The following is a 23,357-nucleotide window of genomic DNA, read 5'->3' as shown; positions in this document are numbered from 1 at the left end:
GCTACTGAAAAAGAGATTCTGATCTGCTGTGGATAATTTATGAAGCTCTGGCAGTGAGTAAGCACTGACATTACGTCACAGAGCTCACATCTTCTGTGGTGAGTCAGATTATTCCTTATTCTTTCTTCCAGGTCCAACTTCTTCACGCACATCTGTGAAGTTTTAGTTGTCCTCTGGGCACAACAAGTGGAACAGCTTAAGCAGCTAGTCTTTCTTCTTGAGTTTGGGTTTGAATCGCAGAGTCTGAAAGGCACTCTCCACCACTTTTGGCAGGTGGATTGGGTTTCGTTGCAGACGTCTCCTGCTGCCTGTGCTTCCCATGTCCCCCTTCCGCTGGGCTGCCTGCCCGTGACTGATTTCTGAATCCTTGGGCTGCGGCTCCGTCATGGAGATTCGATGAGGATCCCGAAGCACCCAGTTAGAGTGAAGGTCATGCTCGCTGGTACTGGTTGCCACTATAGAAACATTAAAATGGGAGTATGGAGAGAAACCAACATAACAAACAATAAAAAACTAAGGACTGAAACTAGTTAACCAATTTTTCTATTAAGATGTGCAACATCCCACAATTGCATCTTCCATGCTGCCTTTAAAGTACACTAGAGATTAAGTAATAAGCGCCACACTCACCTATGAAATCTACATCTGCATGCCCATTGTCCACATGTGGTTTTCGACTTGGCTCTGGGTCACAGCTTGCAATGACTTCATCAAAGAACTGGAGTGTGTCTTCCTCATTTGGGATTGGTGGAGCAGAAGGTTCAGGCCTTGAAGTCTTTGAAATAAGATGATATATATTGTACATGCGTAGTTGCATTGCTTATTTAATCTAATTTCATTAGCACAGGTTCCTTCTAGGTTTTTCTGACTATGATGATACATTTTAGAGTTTAGAGACAGTTTAGAGTTGATAGGAAACGAAGTGGGAGAGAGAGGGGGCGGGTCCTCGAACCGGGATTCGAACTCGGGATGCTTGTAGTGCAACAGCACTGTATGTCGGCTGTGCTAGAACTGATAAAGCACAAAACTAAAACTGTTGTACCTCTTAAAAATGAATAGCCAAACATCTGCATTGGAATATTCTTAATAAACAACTCACGACTAGATTATAAATAGGCTATCCTTAAGAGAATAAATAATATACAGAATAAGACTGAACTTATTTATATTTTTTAACACAGAATGCTCAGATATAGGCTAATACAGATTTCAGTTGATAGCAGACAAATTGGCATAAACTTGCTTTACTTTGCCCTAACAATGTTCAAAACTTCTGCTATGTTTAAACATGTAAGCCTTGTCCTGTTTCCTCTCACCTGTGCAGCTCTGTTTTGTGGTGGCCGGGGTGCGGGGTTCTTGCGGGACACGGTCTCTTTGCGCTCGCTGTTCTTGAGGTCGTTGATGCTCTTGGTGTACTGCCGCCTGAGCGCGACCAGTTCCTGTAAGTACTCTAAGCAGTTCTGGTTCTGGGAGTAGAGCCATACTCGGTCCTCTCGGCTCTGGTAGTAGTACAGGGCCGTGCTGGCCTCGACACTCACGGCGCTCACGCTTCGCTTCAGCGTGGAGTCCTGCGGCGCGCGACTGCTCTCCCCCACCACGAGCATCGACGTGCTCCGGACCAGTTTGACGGTGCACGCGCTGTGGTAGTCCTCATTGGGCCTGAACCGGTCCCGTGAGCGAGGTCCAAGGAGGTTCGGACGGAAAACTGCGTTGATTTTCTTAAACATCACAGTCGGTGTCTGGGTGCTGCAGTTTAGTGGTTAAATTCTGGGCTGATATGAGAACGGATGTTGGTTCAAACCCCACGAGGGTTCTATCACCATTGTGCCCTTCATCAAAACACTTTATACCGTAAATCACTTGAAAAGCTTAAAACACGTCAAAAATGTACTTAGCTTGCTTGCTTGTTTAGTAACCTTTAAATCTGTAAAATTACTTTTATTGGCGATAGTCAGCCTGTTCTGCTTCTCCATATCCCTCTCCACGCGAAAACTTTCTTTATATCTTGAAGAAATTCAGAGCCAAGATGGAGATCTTGTCCATGGTGCCGAAGTGCTGTTTTTGATCCAAACGCGTCAAGGACGTATTGCAAGCGATGACCATTTCTTACCGTATGAAAGAAGTCATGGTAGGGTTCTTAGGCAGCCATGGAGACGGTGCGCTTGTAACTCTACACTAACATATGAATAATTAACCAGCATTAGACATATTAGGCTACACACATGTGCTGGCTATCACAGTTAGCCCTATAATGCATATGTTACATCACATGCATTTTTGTATGCATAAAAAAATATTTAATCAGAATGTAGATGTGTGTGCACACAATTTCAGGATGCTTCAGGTAAACCATAAATCACCCTGGATAAAGGATCTCCTAAATAATAGCTTTGTAATCTATTTACTTTTCTTTCTAAATATAGCTTATAATTCAGAAAAATTATTTAACATTTATATATATGCAACTGACTATAGATAAAAGATGGAAAATGAAAACTAAATTTTTCTAATCCTTTAGTTCAGACAAATATTTTTTAAAATACATTTTCCTATAAAGAATTTACTGTTTCTTTCATGTTTTTGAACTGCATTTAAATATTCTGAATAAAAACTTTCTATAGATATCTTTAAGAAACTAAATAAGCTTATAATTATAAATAATAAGAATGTTATTTAACATTTACTGTATGTAACTGAATATATAGATAAAAGATGGAAAACTACATTTGTGTTTAACCCACATACATTAACAAATTAATACAAATTAATTTTTTTAAATATAAAAATAGCAAGCTAAATGTGAACATATGACAATTAGACAATAATAGTTGTTGTTACTAATTTAAAACTATCATAAAATAATACATTTAAATATATTGAAATTAATCGATGTTCTGTGATGCTTTTAGGTTTGACTTGATGGCATGTTGGAAACATTACAAAAGAACTTTGTTTTTCCTGTTACTGAATGACAATACTTTATTTTTTTTTGCTAAATTATCAGTGGATACATCTGAGACAGATGTGTCTCATATATATTATCAGAACTTATTTAAAAATAATGAATTGCTGGGTCTCAGGAAGATAAATGCAAAGATGAGAACAGAATCCATTCATATTAAACAAATGCTTCAGACACTTGAGCTAGAGCCACTACGGCAGGACGGCTAAAGTTTCTGGTGGGATATTGGGTGGACTCTGGGAGCTGTGTGGTCTCCATTAAGGGAGTTTATTCCTTGTGTGTATTGAAGCATATGGATCCTCAAATGCAAACTGTGCGTGTGTTGCTTCAGGATAGCAATCATACATTTGTGTTTTATATCTTATTTTTATTAATTTATTATCATTTACTTATATATAATCATACAATCATTTATAAGCATCAGCCATTTAAGGAGGCCTAGTTTTTAATTTGATTATTTACATTTAATTATTTAGTCATTTATCTCATTTATCATTTAATAATTTATTCAATAACTATTTTATTATGTTTTATGTTATATTTCGTATTATCTTTGCTTATAGTGTTTCCTATAGTTGTTTAATCTTATGATTGTGGAGTTTCATGAAATGTGTGTTCACGAATAAGAGATGAGAGGGAACATCACAAATGCAAGGTTTTGTGGGATGTTGCTGAGAAGCAGGTTGGTATAACAACACTTGTTACATTTGTGCTGGTCAGATAAAGTCTGAGCATTGAAACTGAGATTATTCAATAAACTTTGCTCCTTTTTACTATCATCAGCTTGTCTCTTTTTTCTGCTCTTCTCTGACTTTACTCAGTCAAATTCTTGGCTTTTAAAAGACTTAATACAGTTTAGGGTACCAGACAAAACACTGGATTTGGGTACCGGACAAGACTTGCTGTTAAAGGCACAATATGTAATTTTCGTCACTAGAGGGTGCGTATTCAAAATAAACAAAGAAACAAAGGCGTACGACACAATGACACTATGGACACGGTCCGTGTCACTAGTTAAAATTGCTTATTTCTCTGGATTTAAACATTCTTCGAAACATTTGGGATAATGTAAATACACAAGTCAGCAAAATATATAACACTGTTCTAGTGGTTTTTGGATATATTTATGTTGTGCCTTTAACGTTTTTTTTTTTTTGGGGTATTGGACAACTTTGCTGACTGTTACCAGACAAAACGTCTCGGTTACGTATGTAACCCTCGTTCCCTGAACGCGGTGATCAGCAGCAGCTGGATGCAATAATCGCATGCCAATGTGCATTGGCTCGTTTAGTTTACACTCGAAGTGGATTGGTCTCTCTAAGCGAGATCCCAATTTCGTCGGTCAGCCGACGTGACGTCGGGAGTGACCGACTGAAAGGGAACTGATATTTTCTGACAGGGTCTTGCGTTAAATGCTTTTTTTGTGTGTGGGAAATAGATTAAAGCACAATAATGAACCGGCATGGAAAAAAATAAAACAAAAATAATAAAAATGGCATGACGCTCTCCGCAGGTTGTTGTACACCTTAAAACATAAGAACATTTTATTGACTTTGTCTGCCTGAATAAGTACTAATTATTTTTTTAACAGACATTATTCTGAAAACAATGTTCTGCTTGTGCATATCTAGTTAAGTGCATACTGGGAGAAAATTGCGAGAAAGCCTATAATGTGCTTGTGCACTTGTTTGTTGGTTCATCAGGTAATCTTTCTTTTTATATAAGATAGACAGATCATCACATGAATAATGAATGTAGGTGATGCAGCATTTTGTCACCGACCCTTTAGCCGATTAACCACCGCTACGTGGACGGGTGTTCAATCTACATGTCTAGTAGTGGTTTGAATTACATTGGTACTGGGGAAATGAAGACTAACTGTTACATAAGAATCCAAAAAGCTGCAGGTGCAAACGTTGGTTTTAGGGGAAATATGTGGTCTATAGAGACATTTTTCATTCTAATGAAACTGCAAAATATGACAGCTGCATGAAGTAGCATGAGAGAGTTTAAGAGAAAAAGAATTACAGATTACAACAATGTGCCAATAAATACCCAGAATAGGACCATGGTCCTTCACCTATTAGCACAGACAGTCCTTTAATTCACTACAGTAGCTTTTATGTTTTATATACTTAAAGTTAATATACTCTCAATTATGGAAATTACCAACCCTCTTAAAAAAGACTGGAAGTCTAGGGGAAACACAGCAAAGGGAGTGGGGTGCACTTGTCTGAGGTGTGTGGAAATACTCTGAACCTGTTGATGGCTAGCATATTACACAAATTGCACAGCTCATTGAAGTCTATTGTAATGAATATAACAAGCTTGCATCATGAGAACAGGCATGCATAAATGCACATAAATGTGATTCCAAATTTACATGGAAGACAGAATCTCAACATACTTTCACTTCCTCCCTCAGTGGAGCATAAAACTGAACAAATATAGCATAACTTTCACTTACAGTGAAATAAAAACCATTACAGCAGTGCATAAAAACGGCAGAGACTCAGAGAAAGAGACAGAACTGCACAGAACCACCGCAGATCAACAATCAAAAATTCTTCAGTAGAAAAAAGGTAAGCTTAGGAAACTTTATATATCTGTCTATGGTAATTCTCCTTTTGTCACCCATATTCTAGCTGGATTCTAGTCTCATTAGTTGGTCTGACGTTTTGGGTAATGACAATCATATTAAATTGTGGAAGATGGTGATGCGAATATGAATGAATGAATGATGAATGAATAAGTCCAAGATTCCTTTATATTGGGGTAATGTGAGATGGACTGAGCAATGATATTATATTTTTGCCCATGGGCCAGCCTCGAGATTTCATAAGTCCCACTGTTTGTAGTTTATCTTTAGATACAGTTTATATATGTATATATATAGTTTTCTATTTATGATCATTTATTTTTTAATATACACTACATTTGAAAAGTTTTAATGTTTTGTAAAGAAGTCTAATATAACATTAATAGTAATATTGTAAAATATTACAATTTATAATAAGTTTTTTTTTATTTTGAATGTATTTTAATATTTATTTTAATTCCCATGATGGCAAAGCTGAATTTTCAACATGAATACATCACTCCAGTCTTCAGTGCCATGTCATCATTCAGAAATCTTTTTAAAATGCTGATTTGATGCTGAAGAAACATCTTACTGTTTATTTTTTTCATGTGGAAAACGTGATGCATTTTTTCAGGATTCTAAAGAACAGCATTTATTTGAAATTTCTGTGACGTTCTAAATGTCTTTACTGTCACTTTTGATGAATATAATGCACCCTTGCTCAAAGTATTTCCTTCTTTCGTTCTTTCTAAAAAAAACAAACAAACTTGTAAATGCTGAAATAAACTTTTGAATGCTAGGTCTTTTGAGTTTGAGCGTGAACCGATTTAACTTCTGTCTTTGTGTACTGCAGATGTTGTGTGAAGGTAAGCTGTGGAGTTTGGTGTTTGAAGCTGATCCAGAGTGTGTAAATCCTCCTACGTGCTGTACGGTCACGGCACAATCATCGTCTCCGCCGAGTTACCTCCTCTCAGCACAAAGCCCTGTCCACTCATCCCTAGAGAATACAACCCGGACCAAGACCCAGCAAAGCGATCAGAGAAAGAGACAGAACTGCACAGAACCACCGCAGATCAACAATCAAAAATTCTTCAGTAGAAAAAAGGTAAGCTTAGGAAACTTTATATATCTGTCTATGGTAATTCTCCTTTTGTCACCCATATTCTAGCTGGATTCTAGTCTCATTAGTTGGTCTGACGTTTTGGGTAATGACAATCATATTAAATTGTGGAAGATGGTGATGCGAATATGAATGAATGAATGATGAATGAATAAGTCCAAGATTCCTTTATATTGGGGTAATGTGAGATGGACTGAGCAATGATATTATATTTTTGCCCATGGGCCAGCCTCGAGATTTCATAAGTCCCACTGTTTGTAGTTTATCTTTAGATACAGTTTATATATGTATATATATAGTTTTCTATTTATGATCATTTATTTTTTAATATACACTACATTTGAAAAGTTTTAATGTTTTGTAAAGAAGTCTAATATAACATTAATAGTAATATTGTAAAATATTACAATTTATAATAAGTTTTTTTTTATTTTGAATGTATTTTAATATTTATTTTAATTCCCATGATGGCAAAGCTGAATTTTCAACATGAATACATCACTCCAGTCTTCAGTGCCATGTCATCATTCAGAAATCTTTTTAAAATGCTGATTTGATGCTGAAGAAACATCTTACTGTTTATTTTTTTCATGTGGAAAACGTGATGCATTTTTTCAGGATTCTAAAGAACAGCATTTATTTGAAATTTCTGTGACGTTCTAAATGTCTTTACTGTCACTTTTGATGAATATAATGCACCCTTGCTCAAAGTATTTCCTTCTTTCGTTCTTTCTAAAAAAAACAAACAAACTTGTAAATGCTGAAATAAACTTTTGAATGCTAGGTCTTTTGAGTTTGAGCGTGAACCGATTTAACTTCTGTCTTTGTGTACTGCAGATGTTGTGTGAAGGTAAGCTGTGGAGTTTGGTGTTTGAAGCTGATCCAGAGTGTGTAAATCCTCCTACGTGCTGTACGGTCACGGCACAATCATCGTCTCCGCCGAGTTACCTCCTCTCAGCACAAAGCCCTGTCCACTCATCCCTAGAGAATACAACCCGGACCAAGACCCAGCAAAGCGATGCCCATCCTTCCCCCATGGACCCTGCGGCAGGACGGCAACTCGCCATAGGTGTGGATATCCCCAGGCATGCGGACATCCCAGTAACAGAGGCCTTTTTGGTGCCCTCAAGCTGCCACAGCATCTGCCAGCATTACAGTGATTTACACATTGCTGGTGGCCAGGTGCTTCCGCTCAGCCCCAGCGCAGGGGATGTACAGGGAAATCTCATTCAGGACCCCCACACTGGGCCCTTCCTCCTGTCTGGGGATGTTCCCTCCCCCTCCCTCCTGCCTCCTCTGGTCCACGAGTACAGGAGTTCGAGGCGCTGGAGGGAAGAAAGCGGGCGCGAGCGTCCCTCTCTTCTGCAATTTATCCAGCCTCTCTCTAACTCACAGCTCAACGGCTACCTGGAACAGAAGCTTTTGGAGCTGTACAAGCAGTACCTGACCGAGGGACCTGCGGCGACCAGGCCCGTCATGGCCTCTGAGCTTCTGCAGACCAGCCTGGACCAGATGACTCTCCAGCTGAGCCGTGAGCAGAATATGGAGACGGCTCGGGCCAAAGACATGCTACTCAGCTGCCTGCTGAGAGTCACCAGCAGTTACCAGTCCAGCGAGATCAGCACGCCTCTACTGCAGATCTCCACTGAGACAAAGTGAGTTTGATAGTGGGAAGAGATGAAAAGACAGAGGAGGGAAAAAAAACTTTGTGGCAGCAAGACCAAGGAGATGGACTTTCATGTGTAACGTGTTACATGTAATAGTTTGAAACTACCATTTCCATAATCACTGATTAACATGCTAAAGTAATTGTAATTCTGAAAATGCAAATTAAATACAATTTGTAATTCAAATGGTGTTGATTATGAGTTCCCAGTCATTAAAAGTCTGGATAAATAAAATAAACATTAAAAAGTTTTAAAAGGTTTAATTGTTTTACCTAGAAATTGTACACTATGTAAAACAATGTTATTTTATTATTATTTATGTATAATTATATTATTTATTCATCTTTTAAATAAGCTTTTGCATGTTCAGTTTTCATTTTAATTTTATGAGCTTGTTATAATTATTAGTTTTTAACATTTCTAAATAGCCTTAATTTATTTTTATTTCTGTTTTAGAAATTTAAGTACATATTTTAATTTAAGAACATTTTAATAAATGGCCATGGCAACATTTCTAATTTTTTTTTTCAACGTTTACATCTAAAATGTTTATTGTACTTCAGCTTAATTACCAAAAGTGGTAATTAAGGTTTTTAATAGTTTTAGTTGCCAATAACAACACTGCTGTGAGAGCAATTGAATAAAAAATTGTAAATAGAATTCAATCACTGATCAAAAGGTTCCAAAAACCTGTTGTTGTCATAATCTAATCGGAGGTCAAATTTAATCTCTGTGGATTATTAAAGTCAATGGAGACTAGCAGCTGTTAGGTTATCCACATTCTTCAAAATATTTTCTTTTGTGTTCAGCAGAAGAAAGAAATTCTTACAGGTTTGGAACAATTCGAGGGTGAGAAAATTATGACAATTTTCATTTTTGGGTATTTATTCCTTTAAATATGTACATGCCTTTTAATAGACTCAGCATTATTTCGTCAATAATCATGTTTTATTTCTTTATTTATTATATATGTCTAAACATCAGCAACAGAGTCAAAGATTATTAAATGAAGACATCTTTTAAATCAAGATTAATATCTTGATCTATGGCGAATCTTTTTTTACTGAGGAATTTACAGGTAAGATGAGAAGAGGAGAAATGTCACAGCCAACACCGAAGAATGGGAATAATCTTTCAGTGAACGTGTGTGTAAAAGAGTGTATATGAGTGTCAGTAAGAGGGTCAGAGAACGACAGCTTTCCACTGTCCCAGTCCAGCTGAACTCTGATCCTCTGCAGTTTCTCTTTCACTGGGAGGAGAGCTGGTGATTGTGGTGGTTCGTGTGCTTTATATTCACCACAGAAATGACCCACCAGCCAGATTCCACTCCTTGAGAATATTTTATTCCTCCTCTGAGCAGATTCGGTCATCACTCCGAGGAACCAGCCTGTACTGTCTCCGACCTCAACGTCCCAGCAGTGAGAGCCAGAGTCAAAGCCCTCTGAGCCCAGAACACACGCAAACATGTCGAATCTCTCTGGATTCTCAGGAAGAGTCTGTTCCTCATCGCTGTATCTCACACTGGTCAGATCCTCAGACAGGATGAGATTACAGTGAGCAGTGTTGGGGTCAAAGGTCACAGGAGCTGAAGAGAGAGACACACGAACATGAAATAAAATAAATGACTCTTACGATGGAGATGAACTCATTGTGTGCTTTACTCACTGTAATCAACAGTTGTCTGCATCTTCTGTAACACAGTAAACTTCAGGTTGCTCAGGTGTTTTGGCACATTGATCAGAACTCCAGAAATGTCCTCTGGATCTGGCGCTTTACACTGGGAAACTCTGGAGAAACACTCAGTAGTCAGTGATGCTGTGGGTCTGAGTTCAGAACAACAGAGGAGAAACGATACAAACCTTTTCAAAGTGGCACCATAGTTCTACAAAAAAAAAGAAATGCAAGATATGCAAGAAGACTAAATTAGAATTCTTGAAAATAATAAATTTGCATTCAGCTCTATTAAAATGAAAATGGTGTAATTTCTATATATTAAAATAAAACAATACAAAAAATACTTCATACCTGCAGGAGTAAAGCATCTTCAGCTTTCATCTCCTCCTCTACAGCTGTGATTGTGGCAGAAAGAGATGACATCTCTTTGCTCATCTTCTCAATCTTCTTCCTCAGTATCTGGCTCTTTTGCTCTTCTTCCTCCCTCAGTGCTTTTTTCCGGGCTGCTTCTTTGTTACACAAACTTTGGCGAAGCTTCACAAACTCCTCCTTGATCCGCCCCTCGGTGTATTGAGCCTGAAACTGAAAACTAATGTATGTCTATATTCTATATACACATAAACATACAGTATACACACACATTTTACAATGCAAGAGTGCTTCATTGCTTTTAAACTTTAATAACTCCTTACTTTAATATGTTCTGCGGTTTGAAGCGAAGTCTTTTGAAACTCCTGAAATATTCTCAACTTCACCTGCAATGGTTTCAGTGCAGTTTTCAGTTTCTCCTGGAATAAATCAACAGAATGGGTTAACATAAACATTACCTGTTACCAGCTCCTGTCCATCTAATAAATTAAACATGTACTTCTTTCAGATGATTTTTTGCACGTTTTAATACAGTTATACTACATTTAGTATGTATTCCATCACGCTTTCTTCCACCTGGTTACTAAGGTACATTACATTCTGATCAACCGCTTAAATCCAATGGAAATTGGATCTCAAATAAAGAGCTGACTGGCCTTAGCTGCAGCGCTGTCGGTGAACTGTAGTGAGCTGGATGTAGTGTTTTTATCATCATCATTTGCTGCTGTGTCCATCACTTCTCGTCGTCTCTTCACCTCCATTGAAGGCGTTGACTCCGCACATCGTTTCTCTCTCATCTTCCTCCACGTATCTTTAATAAGCCATTTTATTCGTTCTGCGTCTTTGGACACGCGATCGTACCTCAGCAACAGAGTTCTGCATATGCTGCAGATGGCCAGAGTCGTGCCCTGAAGTTTGCCAACTAATTCCTCCAACACGACCGCATAATCCGCTTTGTTTTCAGACTTGTGTCCGTGAAACAGTCGGTGCTTGTTACATTTGGATGGATAGAATTCCCTACCACAGAGCAAACAGTCATTTTCCACTTTCTTCGGCTTGGTCTGTACAACGTTTTGCGGAGACTCCTGTGCCATTATTATTATCATCATCGATTTCAGATTTACCCGCCCCTAAAAACGAACTGTAGTTTAAACAGCGAACTGTGATTGGTCACATTACATGTCAGTCACGTGATTTCTTCCGGTCTAAGTGGGCGGTTCTTGGCCAGTATGAGAACAGTGCGCATGCGGTGCTTTTCTCTCCAAGTAGGTATAAATCATGGTATAACTGCAGACCGGAGATCTCCAAAATGGGGCGTGAACTCCAAAAGTGGGCAGAACCTCCAAAATGGGGCGGGGTCTCCTCTCGCAAAGACTTTGACCATTGGCTTTGGCTCCAGCCAATTGTTATTGACTTACATTTCAAAATAAAACTTTATAAATTAAACATTGTTTCTAGTTCATCTAAAATAAAATATGCTATATAAATAAATATGCTCCGTGAGAGCAGAGCCCAAAGCTCTTGGCCAGTGGTGTTCGGACTGGAGTTTGAACATCTGCTTCGTGGTATAAACGCGAATCACCCACGAGCTCTCCCGCGAGCCGTCCCAGCTGCCAGCGCAAAGATTTCACTCTATCGCTTTGTTCCAAGCAACGGGGGCGTCCCGGGGCTCGAGATTCGCAGGGTAGGAGGGGGTAGTGACGCTGGGTGTAACTAAAAAGGTGCCATTGTCCGGTGAGGTCCGGTTGGGGAGTTACGGAACGATCTCATAACGCATAATCTTATTAACTGTTTATCTCCTGAACTGCATCTTTCTTTACCACGTTATTCAGCACCAATCCCGCCGTGCAGTCAATTTAGCTGGTTAAGGTTAGGGTCAGGTGTGGGGTAGGTTTAGGGGTTAGCATTTTTTTATAGCATGGTGTAGGAAATCAACACTTTAATTGACACAACCAATAAAATCTTTAGAATCAGCTGTGGGGCGGAGTTTGCACTGAAGTGGATTGGGGAAAAAAATTGCGCATGCGCTTCATGTGCCTGTCTGCCAATGGGAGGAAGCCACGCCCCATTTTGGAGTTCCCGCCTCCATTTGGAGATCTCCAAGCTGCAGTTATACCCTTTTCTTTCTGTCCCTCAGCGATTTTATATATCCTTTCGCATTCAGAATGCTTACTGAAATTGCTATAGGAATTGAAGTTTAGATATATTTTTTAAACACAATAACCAACTAAATAAACAAATGACAAAGCTTTGTCCGTGTTATCATTTGAGATACTATTAGTTTTGATTAATATTTTAAGTTTTTATATTTATATATTCCGTTATCATTTCATAATTAAATTTTTTTTGTCATTTGTAGTAGTATGTACTACATATGTGTAGTACGTTTGTTTTAAATATATCTATATACACACATACAGTTCCGTTTTAGTTATTAGAAATGTTGCTTTGGAAACTATTTGAAATAAAAAGTTTTGTTATAGTTTATTTCAAGAAAAAAAAAATGTTTTTCATATTTTAAGACATTTGAAAATTACACCATCTTAAAACTCTCTGACTAGTTTATGTGGATTAGGTAAAAATATTAAATGTTACTGTCATGCCATAGTGATAATGTGGATATTAATCTTAGGATGTTAATATTAAACTACATACATACATGTTTTTCTCAGCAAGAAGATGAATATTGAAATGAATGCTTCTTGTATTCACTGCACATACAGTCCATTCTCACATCTTTGCCACTTGAATGAAAGAAAGGTTTGAATAAAACAAGTCAAAATTAGGAAATAACTGCAAAAAATGCAACCAAAACAAATCTATTCTATATTTATTATAAGTTATTGAAAATGGAAATGTACATCAATTCATGTTTATAGACAAACAATTTTACCATTAATTGGACTCTATTACAGTCATTTTTACAGGTAGGATGAGCAAAGGAGAAATGTCACAGCCAACACCAAAAAATGGGAATAATCTTTCAGTGAACGTGTGTGTAAAAGAGTGTATATGAGTGTCAGTAAGAGGGTCAGAGAACAACAGCTTTCCACTGTCCCAGTCCAGCTGAACTCTGATCCTCTGCAGTTTCTCTTTCACTGGGAGGAGAGCTGGTGATTGTGGTGGTTCATGAGTATCTCACACTGGTCAGATCCTCAGACAGGATGAGATTACAGTGAGCAGTGTTGGGGTCAAAGGTCACAGGAGCTGAAGAGAGAGACACACGAACATGAAATAAAATAAATGACTCTTACGATGGAGATGAACTCATTGTGTGCTTTACTCACTGTAATCAACAGTTGTCTGCATCTTCTGTAACACAGTAAACTTCAGGTTGCTCAGGTGTTTTGGCACATTGATCAGAACTCCAGAAATGTCCTCTGGATCTGGCGCTTTACACTGGGAAACTCTGGAGAAACACTCAGTAGTCAGTGATGCTGTGGGTCTGAGTTCAGAACAACAGAGGAGAAACGATACAAACCTTTTCAAAGTGGCACCATAGTTCTACAAAAAAGGGTAAAGGAAATGCAGGTTATGCAGCTAAACTAAATTAGAATTTTGAAAATGACATATTTGCATTAATCTCCATTATAATGAAGATGCTGTAATTTCTATAAAAAACACATGCTTCATACTTGCAGGAGTAAAGCATCTTCAGCTTTCATCTCCTCCTCTACAGCTGTGATTGTGGCAGAAAGAGATGACATCTCTTTGCTCATCTTCTCAATCTTCTTCCTTAGTATCTGGCTCTTTTGCTCTTCTTCCTCGCTGCCTCTTCATTAGATAACAACTGGTAAAGTTTGACAAAATTCTCCTTAATCTGCTTTTCTGTGCATTTAGCCTGAATCTGCAATCTAAGACGTTTCCAAGAAAGACAAAATGGGTAAACGAAGTTTGTGCAAAGTCTTTTTAATTAAAATGTGCAAGGCTTCCTGCGTCAGTCACTTTCAGTTATTTTAGCTGTACAAATACAGTCTGTTACTTTGCTTGATGTTTCAAACTGCCATTTATTTTTATATTATTTTTAATTGATCATCATAATCATAAACGCACTGATCAAATAGTTTTACCAGGTACTGGATTTTGTTATCCTTCTAGTTATTTACCCATAGTGGCTAATGAATCTGAAGTTTCACACATTCACAGGAAATAGTTTACTTCTGCCTTAAAAAAAAAAAATAAAAAAAATAAAATAAGGTGGATATGTCAATATATATTTTCAAAGTATTATTGTTGTAAGGCCTAAAACCACATGATTAAATTCTGACCTTAATGCGTTCTGCAGTTTGATGCAAGGTTTGTTGAAACTCCTGTGAGATTCTCAACTTCTCCCGTAAGGCTTTTATTTGAGCTTTGAGGCTCTCCTAAAAGAAACTAGCTTAATATAAACACTAGATATAAACTTTTCTTTAACCTAATTTTTATGTCATGTATTACTGGAGATAATACCTTGTGGCCAGATCAGATAATGAATGAACTCACCTTAGTTTCAGTGCTGTCTGTGGATATTAATAATGCAGAATCAGTGTTGGCATCACATGTTGCTCTCTGGAATTCACTTTTGCAGGACACTGAATCACATGTAGCTCTTGCCTTCACCTCACTCTCCTCTGTGCTAATACATGGCTGTTCAGGGCATTGTTTCACTGCAGCTTTCTCATCTTTTCTCCTATTTCCTAAAGCTGGTCTTTTTTTTGGCTCTCTGATATCTGCTTAAGTTTGTTTGGCTGTGAGCATCTTTTACTTCCAACTTAAGTGACGGTGCCCAGTCAGGATTTTTTTCATCATGAAGGTAACTTGGTCTACCTAAAATAAACGTAATACGTAGACTGTGACAATCCTTACATATATATTTTGTAATAAAAAGGGGCTAGACTATCCAAACATTTTTTTGAAGGTATGACAGCAAGAAAGCATGCTAACCATATAAATAAAGTACAGAAGAGCACGAACGAAAACAATACAATCTGCAGCTGACATAAACTTAAGCTAAATTATTTTTACGCAAGCATAATAAGAAAAACTACTTTCCACGTGCTGTGTTTGTTTACCTTGGACGAAGTGATCCGAACACACTGCAGCCGTCTGAGATCTTCCCGTTACTCCTGTTTATTCTGGCTAGCCATGTAGCCCGTCTTCTGTCACAAAGTGCTCTAGTTTCCTCTCCTTCGCGTGTTCTCACTCGCGGTATTCTAAAAAAGCCCACTTTGACACCATTTGACGAGTGACTACGACAACCCCTCACAGCACAAGTTATTACCATTGCACTATAAAATCTTAAACTGTATTACTCTTGCTCTGAGCTCTGCGTTGCCTACCAAAATGGCGCGGGCACTGTTTGAAACATCATCGGATCGCGTTAAGAAAAAAGACCAGCTGTGGTTGGTCACTTGTTAATCTAATGCACGGTGGGCGGTGCCTGGAAGGTCGTCCAAAGAAACAACAGCAAAGCGTAGGATGATGGTTCTGTTCTAAATAGCCATAAATGATCGTCTAAAAGTTTACGGTATCATTTTAAAAGTGTCCAATAACTAATCATACAAGTTTGTTGTAAGACATTTCAAGAACAGAATTTAATAATGTAATCAACAGTGATCCAACTTAAATAACAAACAAGATAAGGAACTGGAGGCAGCAAATTCAATGTTTATTGAACGTATTTTTTTCCACTTAAGCCCTGAAAATGAAAAATACACAATCACAAAGTAATTACTTCATGAACTGCGTCCAAAACCAGTATATTACAAACCAGTATCAGAGAGTGTAGCAGAGATGGTCTTTGGTAGTAGTTTAACTGGCCCATCCTCTTCTCATCTGGTGTTTGGATTTTGTTTCAATTTTTTTTTACTTCATCACAATGGTATGGAGGTTGATGACTTTTGTGGCACTTGCAATATGAACACACAAAAACGTGGACATGTTTAGAAGGCTAAATTGTCTTAAAATAATCACACTTGTATAGTCACTTAGATCTTCGCTTTGTTGTTGAAAATAAAAAGTATTTTTTTGAGATACAATCTACAAATCAGCCATGATAAAGTAGTATGTTAATGTCTAAATATATATCCAAATGGAAACCTTATGCAAGTCATTACATCTGAAAACCAGGGAATACACAGCTCTAGAGCTATACAGTACAGGTGTTATGCCAATTATATGATTTTCTTTATTTCACTAGAGGGCACAAATCTGCCGGACATTCATTCCGTTTTATTATTATTATTTATTTTTATTTGTTTTTACCTAAACACTGTATTAATTTAAAATAATATGAAATATATGTTCTAGTATTTGTATTATTTATATAGAAGTTACTGGTAATTCAGAGGCAAATATTGTATAGTACCATGAAAATCCTCTCAAAATACACAATATTTAAGAATAAATATGATAGAAACAAAGTATAGCACATTTCTTTCATTAAAAATTGCAATGTTTATTGTCTTCTAATATGACCACAGAAGTCACAAGTGTGACTCCTACGTGAGGAACACCAGAATAAGAGCTGACAGAAGACTGCACAATTTTAGCAAACTGACCATACTGGTAAGATAAATAACCAAGTGAGAAATGTTACAGCCAACACCGAAGAATGGGAATAATCTTTCAGTGAACGTGTGTGTAAAAGAGTGTATATGAGTGTCAGTAAGAGGGTCAGAGAACGACAGCTTTCCACTGTCCCAGTCCAGCTGAACTCTGATCCTCTGCAGTTTCTCTGTCACCGGGAGGAGAGCTGGTGATTGTGGTGGTTCGTGTGCTTTATATTCACCACAGAAATGACCCACCAGCCAGATTCCACTCCTTGAGAATATTTTATTCCTCCTCTGAGCAGATTCGGTCATCACTCCGAGGAACCAGCCTGTACTGTCTCCGACCTCAACGTCCCAGCAGTGAGAGCCAGAGTCAAAGCCCTCTGAGCCCAGAACACACGCAAACATGTCGAATCTCTCTGGATTCTCAGGAAGAGTCTGTTCCTCATCGCTGTATCTCACACTGGTCAGATCCTCAGACAGGATGAGATTACAGTGAGCAGTGTTGGGGTGAAAGGTCACAGGAGCTGAAGAGAGAGACACATGAACATGAAATAAAATAAATGACTCTTACGATGGAGATGAACTCATTGTGTGCTTTACTCACTGTAATCAACAGTTGTCTGCATCTTCTGTAACACAGTAAACTTCAGGTTGCTCAGGTGTTTTGGCACATTGATCAGAACTCCAGAAATGTCCTCTGGATCTGGCGCTTTACACTGGGAAACTCTGGAGAAACACTCAGTAGTCAGTGATGCTGTGGGTCTGAGTTCAGAACAACAGAGGAGAAACGATACAAACCTTTTCAATGTGGCATTATAGTTCTGTAAAAATATATATATAGATTATTGAACAACACTTAAAGGTCCCATGGCATGAAAATTTCACTTTATGAGGTCAGATACAGTACTAGGGACCACTTAGGCCTATATAAAAGCATCCAAAAAGCAGCATGTCATGGGACCTTTAAGTTCATTTTCAAAAACAACTTCTTAGCATTTGTCTCCAGTATGTTGAATCTGCTGTACGTAAACGGACATGCTTCATACTTGTAGGAATAAAGCATCTTCAACTTTCATCTCGTTCTCTACAGCTCTGGTAGTGTCTGAAAGACAGGAAATCTCTGTGTTAATTTTCTCAATATTCTCATTCACTCTCTCACTCTTCTGCTGTTCTTCCTTCCTCAGTTTAGTTATCCTTACTGACTCTTCAACACGTAGAAACTGGTGAAGTATCTCAAACTCCTCCTTAATCTGCCTCTCTATGTGCTGGGCCTGAAACTGATAAAAAAATGCATTTTAGACAAATATATAATGGTTACACTACAGTCTATCCACATTATTTTTAATGCAAGTGTGTCTGCAGCCATTTTTAACTTGAATGAGCGCTTCACTTTATTTTAGCTGTTCAAAAACAGTTCATCATGCTGCTTGATACTGAAAACTATTTCATATGATATTAATTTATTATCATAATCATTAACACATTGGTTTGAGGTGCACATAAATCGTCAATGTAGGAGTCAGCAATACGGCTAAAATATCATCGATTTTTTTTAAATTTAAGATCTCGTTAGGGCTGCACGATTAATCGAATGCGATTCAGCTTCTGTCGAATCGCGATCTCGATTCCATTTCGATTTATCGTGCAGCCCTAATCTCGATCCACAATTTTATAAAAACAATTTTGTCATGGTTTGTAATGTCAAAATGTCATGTTATTTTTTGTTGGTTTGTAAGTCTATGTTTTTGCAAATTACTGAGCAGAGTCAAATTAATTTCTCCAATTAAAAAATATACAATGTAACAAAATTCACAGGAAATGGCTACTTCCACATTGAAAAACAAGTTGAATAGATATATAAACATTTTTGCTTTACTTGAGTAACACGGTTTAATTCTGACCTTAATGTTTTGCTGTATTTTGAGTGCTGTGCTGCTCATATTTATCACACAGTAAAAATGCCCCTCCCCGTCGAAATTTAATTCCGATCGAGCTCAATCAGATCGATTAAGGTGTTTACATGAAGGGTTTTCAGTCCGATTGAGCCGTCAATCCGATTACAAATGGATTATTCGGTTGCATGTAAACGTAGCCCAGTGAACTGTAGTGAGCTGGATGCAGTGTTTTTATCATCATCATCATCATTTGCTGCTGTCCATCACTTCTCGTCGTCTCTTCACTTCTAGTGTGGGAATTGAAGTAGCACGCCGTTTCTCTCTGGTCTTCTTCCACATATCCTGAATGAGCATTGAATTCGTTCTGCGTCTTTGGACACGTGATCGTACCTCAATAACATTGTTTTACAAGAGCCGCAGATGGCCAGAGCCGTGTCCTGAAGTTTGCCAACAAATTCCTCCAACACGACCGCATAATCCGTTTTGTTCGCAAGTTTATGTCCATGAAACAATCTGTATTTATTACATCTGGATGGATTAAAACTCTGATCACCGAGTCTACACACATTTGCTGACGTTTTAATGGGTGTTGTCGTCTGTACTAGGGATGGGCGTAATATCGATCCTAAGTATCGATAAACAAAAATATAACCTAATAAATTACAATTAAGGCATATCGAATGTTAAAATGTGTTTTAAACAAAGTTAAGTGGTAATCATTACCCATTTTACTCTTAGCAATTTAATAATTTAATAAATTTCATCATTTAAAAGTTTAGGTCAGAAGTATCGTATCGGTATCGATATCGATGATACTGCCTTGAAAAATATTGGTATTGTATCGAAAACAAAATAAGTGGTATCGCCCATCCCTAGTCTGTACATCTGGCTGAGACTCTTGTGTCATTATTGAACGGGTCTGCCTACTCTTCTTCTTTGTTGTTTCACTTCGGTTAGAGAAGTGGAGTATTATCGCCGCCTACTGTACACCTTATGCTTTAAGCTGCATTCAAATCTCAAATCTTCAAGGGTTAATTTACCCAAAAATGTAAATTAGCTCATGCTTTTCTCACCCTAGGTGTATATGACTTTCTTCCTTCAGACGAATCCAATCGGAGTTGTATTAAAAATTGTCCTGGCTCTTCTAAGCTTTCGGACTTTTTTTTTTACAGTCCGAAAGAGGTCCAATAAAGTGCATCCATCCATATTAAACGTGCCTCACACGATATTTATCCAAATAGGAAATGAAAAGAAACCAATTTGCATTTATCACTGCATTTACTCAAGGATTTAGTGACAAAAAAAAAAGTGTGTGCAGGCTACTTGATGGACTTTTTAATTTCCAGAATGATATTTTGGTATAAAGAACAACACAATGCAATTATTTATTTTATTAGGAAAATTCCATATACATATGAAAAAGTAAAAATAGCCTAAGAAAAAACTAATTTCTTCCATTTTATAAATGCCTTAAACATAAACCTTTTGGAACAAACTAAAAATTGTATTAACTTTTTTGTCTGTTGGCTAATGTGGTTAATAATGTAATACCCCTGGTTCTTGAAGCATTGAATAACAATGAAAAATTAAAATAAAATAAATATTTAGGAAACATTTATTTTTCCTTTGACATTTCTGATGTGCATTCAAGTTGTAATAAAATAAATAAATACAAATAAAATAAGGAAACATTTATTTTTCCTGACATTTCTGATGTGTATCCCAGTTATTAAACTGGAAAAAGTCAAGTCCTCCAAGACGAACTTTGAATATTGGTTTGACAGACCTTGCCTGAGGTTTAAAGTAGTTTTAAAAGCTTAGGTTTGAAGGTTATAGGATCGAGATGTGCTGAAGGTTTTAAAGGAGTGCTGCACAGCAGGGATCTGTGTTTACTCGAATGTTTTAGAAACATTATAACCCTGGCCTGGAAGGACATCTCTTACATCCCTGTACCCAGAACTCCATGTGCAAAATCTTTAAATGTTACATCAGTTCTCCTTAAATGCATGGGGCCTCTACAGTATATGTAAAGGTGAATTTATGGACATCGCACATTTTGCTTATCAAGCTAACCTATGCTGGATAACGTCCAACAGCATTTGAACAAAACTAACTCTTCTGCCTTTAATACAGTCCAACCCCAAAGTACCTACTACATGATGTAAATGTGAACAGCAGGCTAGTACTTTGCATCAAAGTGCTGCTTCAGCAAGTCCATATGAACAGCACCTCATCTGACTGGCGCTCCTCAGGGATGTGTGCTGCTGCATCTCCCCTGTTGTATCATGTTAATATATAGCAGTCAAGTGCAGTTTAACAAGAGTGACCTGCTCCTTTCAAGTATGCTGATGATACAGCTTTGGTTGCTTGCTAGAAGGATGTAAATAGTCTATTTCCAGTATGTTGACAGCCGTGTCTTCAGGTTTGATTACAGCTCCCTACACATTAATATCACCAAGACGAAGGAGCCATGATTAGAAAGTTACGCTTGAGCTGGCAGCACAAGATGTGAAGAAGGTCACCAGCTTTAAATATCTCTGCACTATAATAGACAGTAACTTTCACAGCAACACTGACTACATCCGAAATAATCCAAGGCAAAAAAAGAAGGGGGAAAAAAAAGGTTATGTTGGAAAATTCCACTGGACAACAAAATTATATAAATCCTGGCAGAACTTTACTATAAAAGGATTACATTGTTATCATTAGTTAATCAGAAACTAACAGCTAATGTTAATTTCTATATACAATTTCTATATAGTACATTTGTACTATTTCAAGTTTATATATAAATTAATACATAAATTAACATCATTTAATATATCATTAAGCAATATGAATTAACAGTGAATAATAGCATTTTTATAAATTAACATTAAAGGAATAGTCAACCCCCCCCCAAAAGAAAATTTGCTCACCCTAAGGCCATCTAAGATATGATGAGTTTGTTTCTTCACTGGAACAGATTTGGAGAAATTTAGCATTATGTCATTTGCTCACGAATGGGTCCTCTGCAGTGAATGGGTGCCGTCAGAATGAGAGTCTAAACAGCTGATAAAAACATCACAATGACCCAGAAGTCTGCCAAATGACTTGCAGTCCATCAATTAATATCTAAAGAAGTGAAAAGCTGCATGTCTGTAGGATAAAATCCATCAAGATGTTTTTACTTAAAACCGTTGCTTCCAGCTAAAATACAAGTCCTCTATCTGTAATATTGGTGTCTCCAGTGAAAAGCTTGTCTTGACTAAATCAGGAGAGAAATAGTTACAGATCAAGCACCGTTTACAAGAGAAATTGTGTTTTTGCATTGTGTTGTTAAAACACCTTGATGTTTGTTTCTTACAAATACAGCTTTTCACAAGACGTTCATTGATTAACTGTAGGCATCTGAATTTTTCTAATGCCCAAAATTCCATAATGTTTGGACTCTCATTCAGACGGCACCCATTCACTGCAGAGGATCCACTGATGAGCAAGTGATGCAATGTTAAATTTCTCCAAATCTATTCTGATGAAGAAACAAACTCATCTACATCTTGGCTGGCCTGAGGGTGACAACATTTTTTTGTAAATTTTCATTTTTGGGCGAACTATTCCTTTAACCTAGATAACAATTGCTGTAGAAGTATTGTTCATTGTAAGTTCATGATACCCAATACATTAACTATGAATTAAACTTTACTGTAAAGTGTTGCATTGGCAGTTATTATCCTCAAGTTATTGTGATGTCATTTTACTATTTTAAGTATTGTTTTTAATTATGTCCATATGTCTATTTATGTTCAATAATTACGTAAAGTCTTTTTATGTAAAATATTTATTAATGGTGTCTGTCTACATGCTATTTTCAAAGACACATTTCCATTGTACAACAAATCCAAAGGATTATAAAGCATAAAATAGAATCTTTTTAGATGTCACAGTCCTTAGTAATACAGAAATAAGTGCATATATTAGATGTTGTTTTTCTCTTTTATTTAAAGAGGTGCATTCATGTGCATATGATATGAAATTATTTTTTGCTTATTCAACTGTAGTATCCAGTGTGTAGCATTTTGTTCAAAAGCATAATTGAAATATTCAGTTTTAGCAACTAACCTAGAACCTAAAACTTTGTGTTTGTTTCTCAAATAAGTGTTTTATACAGACAACCCACTGTGAGAGAATTCACATCAGGCCTGACACACCTCTTCACACACACTCATGTCGGTATTGGTGGTTTATGGGGATATAGGTGTAATGGATTTTATACTGTACAAACTATATATTCTATCGCCCTACACCAACCCTACACCTAAACCTACCCCTTACAGGAAACTTTGTTTTTTTTTAGATATTCAAAAAAACACCATTCATGTGTTTTTAAACCTTTTGAATTATGGGGACATAGGCAGTGTCCTCATAAACCACCTTCACATTGTAATACCTCTGTCATACCCATGTCATTATACAAATTTGTGTCCCCGTAAACCACACAAACCAGTGCACTCCCAGTGCACTCACACACACACACACACACACACACACACACACACACACACACACACAAATGA

The 23,357-nt window shown here is 37.3% G+C and overlaps 4 protein-coding genes across 5 annotated transcripts; 1 reads left to right on the top strand and 3 right to left on the bottom strand.

Moving 5' to 3' along the window:
• The first annotated feature begins 6,589 nt into the window (after nt 1-6,589).
• Nucleotides 6,590-8,523, top strand: LOC107663846 (uncharacterized protein CXorf21). Its single transcript, XM_016454198.1, has 2 exons — nt 6,590-6,648; nt 7,501-8,523. Exon 2 carries the CDS (start codon nt 7,501-7,503, stop codon nt 8,320-8,322), a length of 822 nt encoding a protein of 273 aa, XP_016309684.1. The 5' UTR covers nt 6,590-6,648; the 3' UTR covers nt 8,323-8,523.
• A 717-nt stretch (nt 8,524-9,240) lies between these two features.
• Nucleotides 9,241-11,497, bottom strand: LOC107663844 (tripartite motif-containing protein 35-like). Its single transcript, XM_016454196.1, has 6 exons — nt 11,030-11,497; nt 10,697-10,792; nt 10,356-10,586; nt 10,190-10,212; nt 9,996-10,117; nt 9,241-9,915 (listed from the first exon to the last, which is right to left on the bottom strand). The coding sequence occupies exons 1-6, from the start codon at nt 11,480-11,482 to the stop codon at nt 9,374-9,376; spliced, it is 1,467 nt and encodes a 488-aa protein (XP_016309682.1). The 5' UTR covers nt 11,483-11,497; the 3' UTR covers nt 9,241-9,373.
• A 1,777-nt stretch (nt 11,498-13,274) lies between these two features.
• On the bottom strand, nt 13,275-15,748 carry LOC107663848 (tripartite motif-containing protein 35-like). The gene is made up of 5 exons (XM_016454201.1): nt 15,425-15,748; nt 14,009-14,147; nt 13,855-13,877; nt 13,661-13,782; nt 13,275-13,580 (listed from the first exon to the last, which is right to left on the bottom strand). Exons 1-5 carry the CDS (start codon nt 15,634-15,636, stop codon nt 13,501-13,503), a joined length of 576 nt encoding a protein of 191 aa, XP_016309687.1. The 5' UTR covers nt 15,637-15,748; the 3' UTR covers nt 13,275-13,500.
• Nucleotides 15,749-16,801: 1,053 nt separating this feature from the next.
• LOC107663847 (zinc-binding protein A33-like) lies at nt 16,802-19,388 on the bottom strand. 2 transcript variants are annotated; one of them, XM_016454200.1, is made up of 5 exons: nt 19,192-19,388; nt 18,110-18,183; nt 17,953-18,008; nt 17,511-17,668; nt 16,802-17,430 (listed from the first exon to the last, which is right to left on the bottom strand). In XM_016454200.1, exons 3-5 carry the CDS (start codon nt 17,967-17,969, stop codon nt 16,853-16,855), a joined length of 753 nt encoding a protein of 250 aa, XP_016309686.1. In that variant the 5' UTR covers nt 17,970-18,008; nt 18,110-18,183; nt 19,192-19,388; the 3' UTR covers nt 16,802-16,852. The 2 variants fall into 2 exon arrangements, with proteins under 2 accessions (XP_016309686.1, XP_016309685.1); XM_016454199.1 differs by having other exon boundaries at nt 17,953-18,183.
• Between the last annotated feature and the right edge of the window lie 3,969 nt (nt 19,389-23,357).

The sequence above is a fragment of the Sinocyclocheilus anshuiensis genome, unplaced genomic scaffold (genome assembly GCF_001515605.1).
Source record: "Sinocyclocheilus anshuiensis isolate Anshui unplaced genomic scaffold, SAMN03320099.WGS_v1.1 scaffold976, whole genome shotgun sequence".
NCBI classification, from domain to species: domain Eukaryota; kingdom Metazoa; phylum Chordata; class Actinopteri; order Cypriniformes; family Cyprinidae; genus Sinocyclocheilus; species Sinocyclocheilus anshuiensis.
This window is presented reverse-complemented; position numbering and strand designations above follow the sequence as displayed.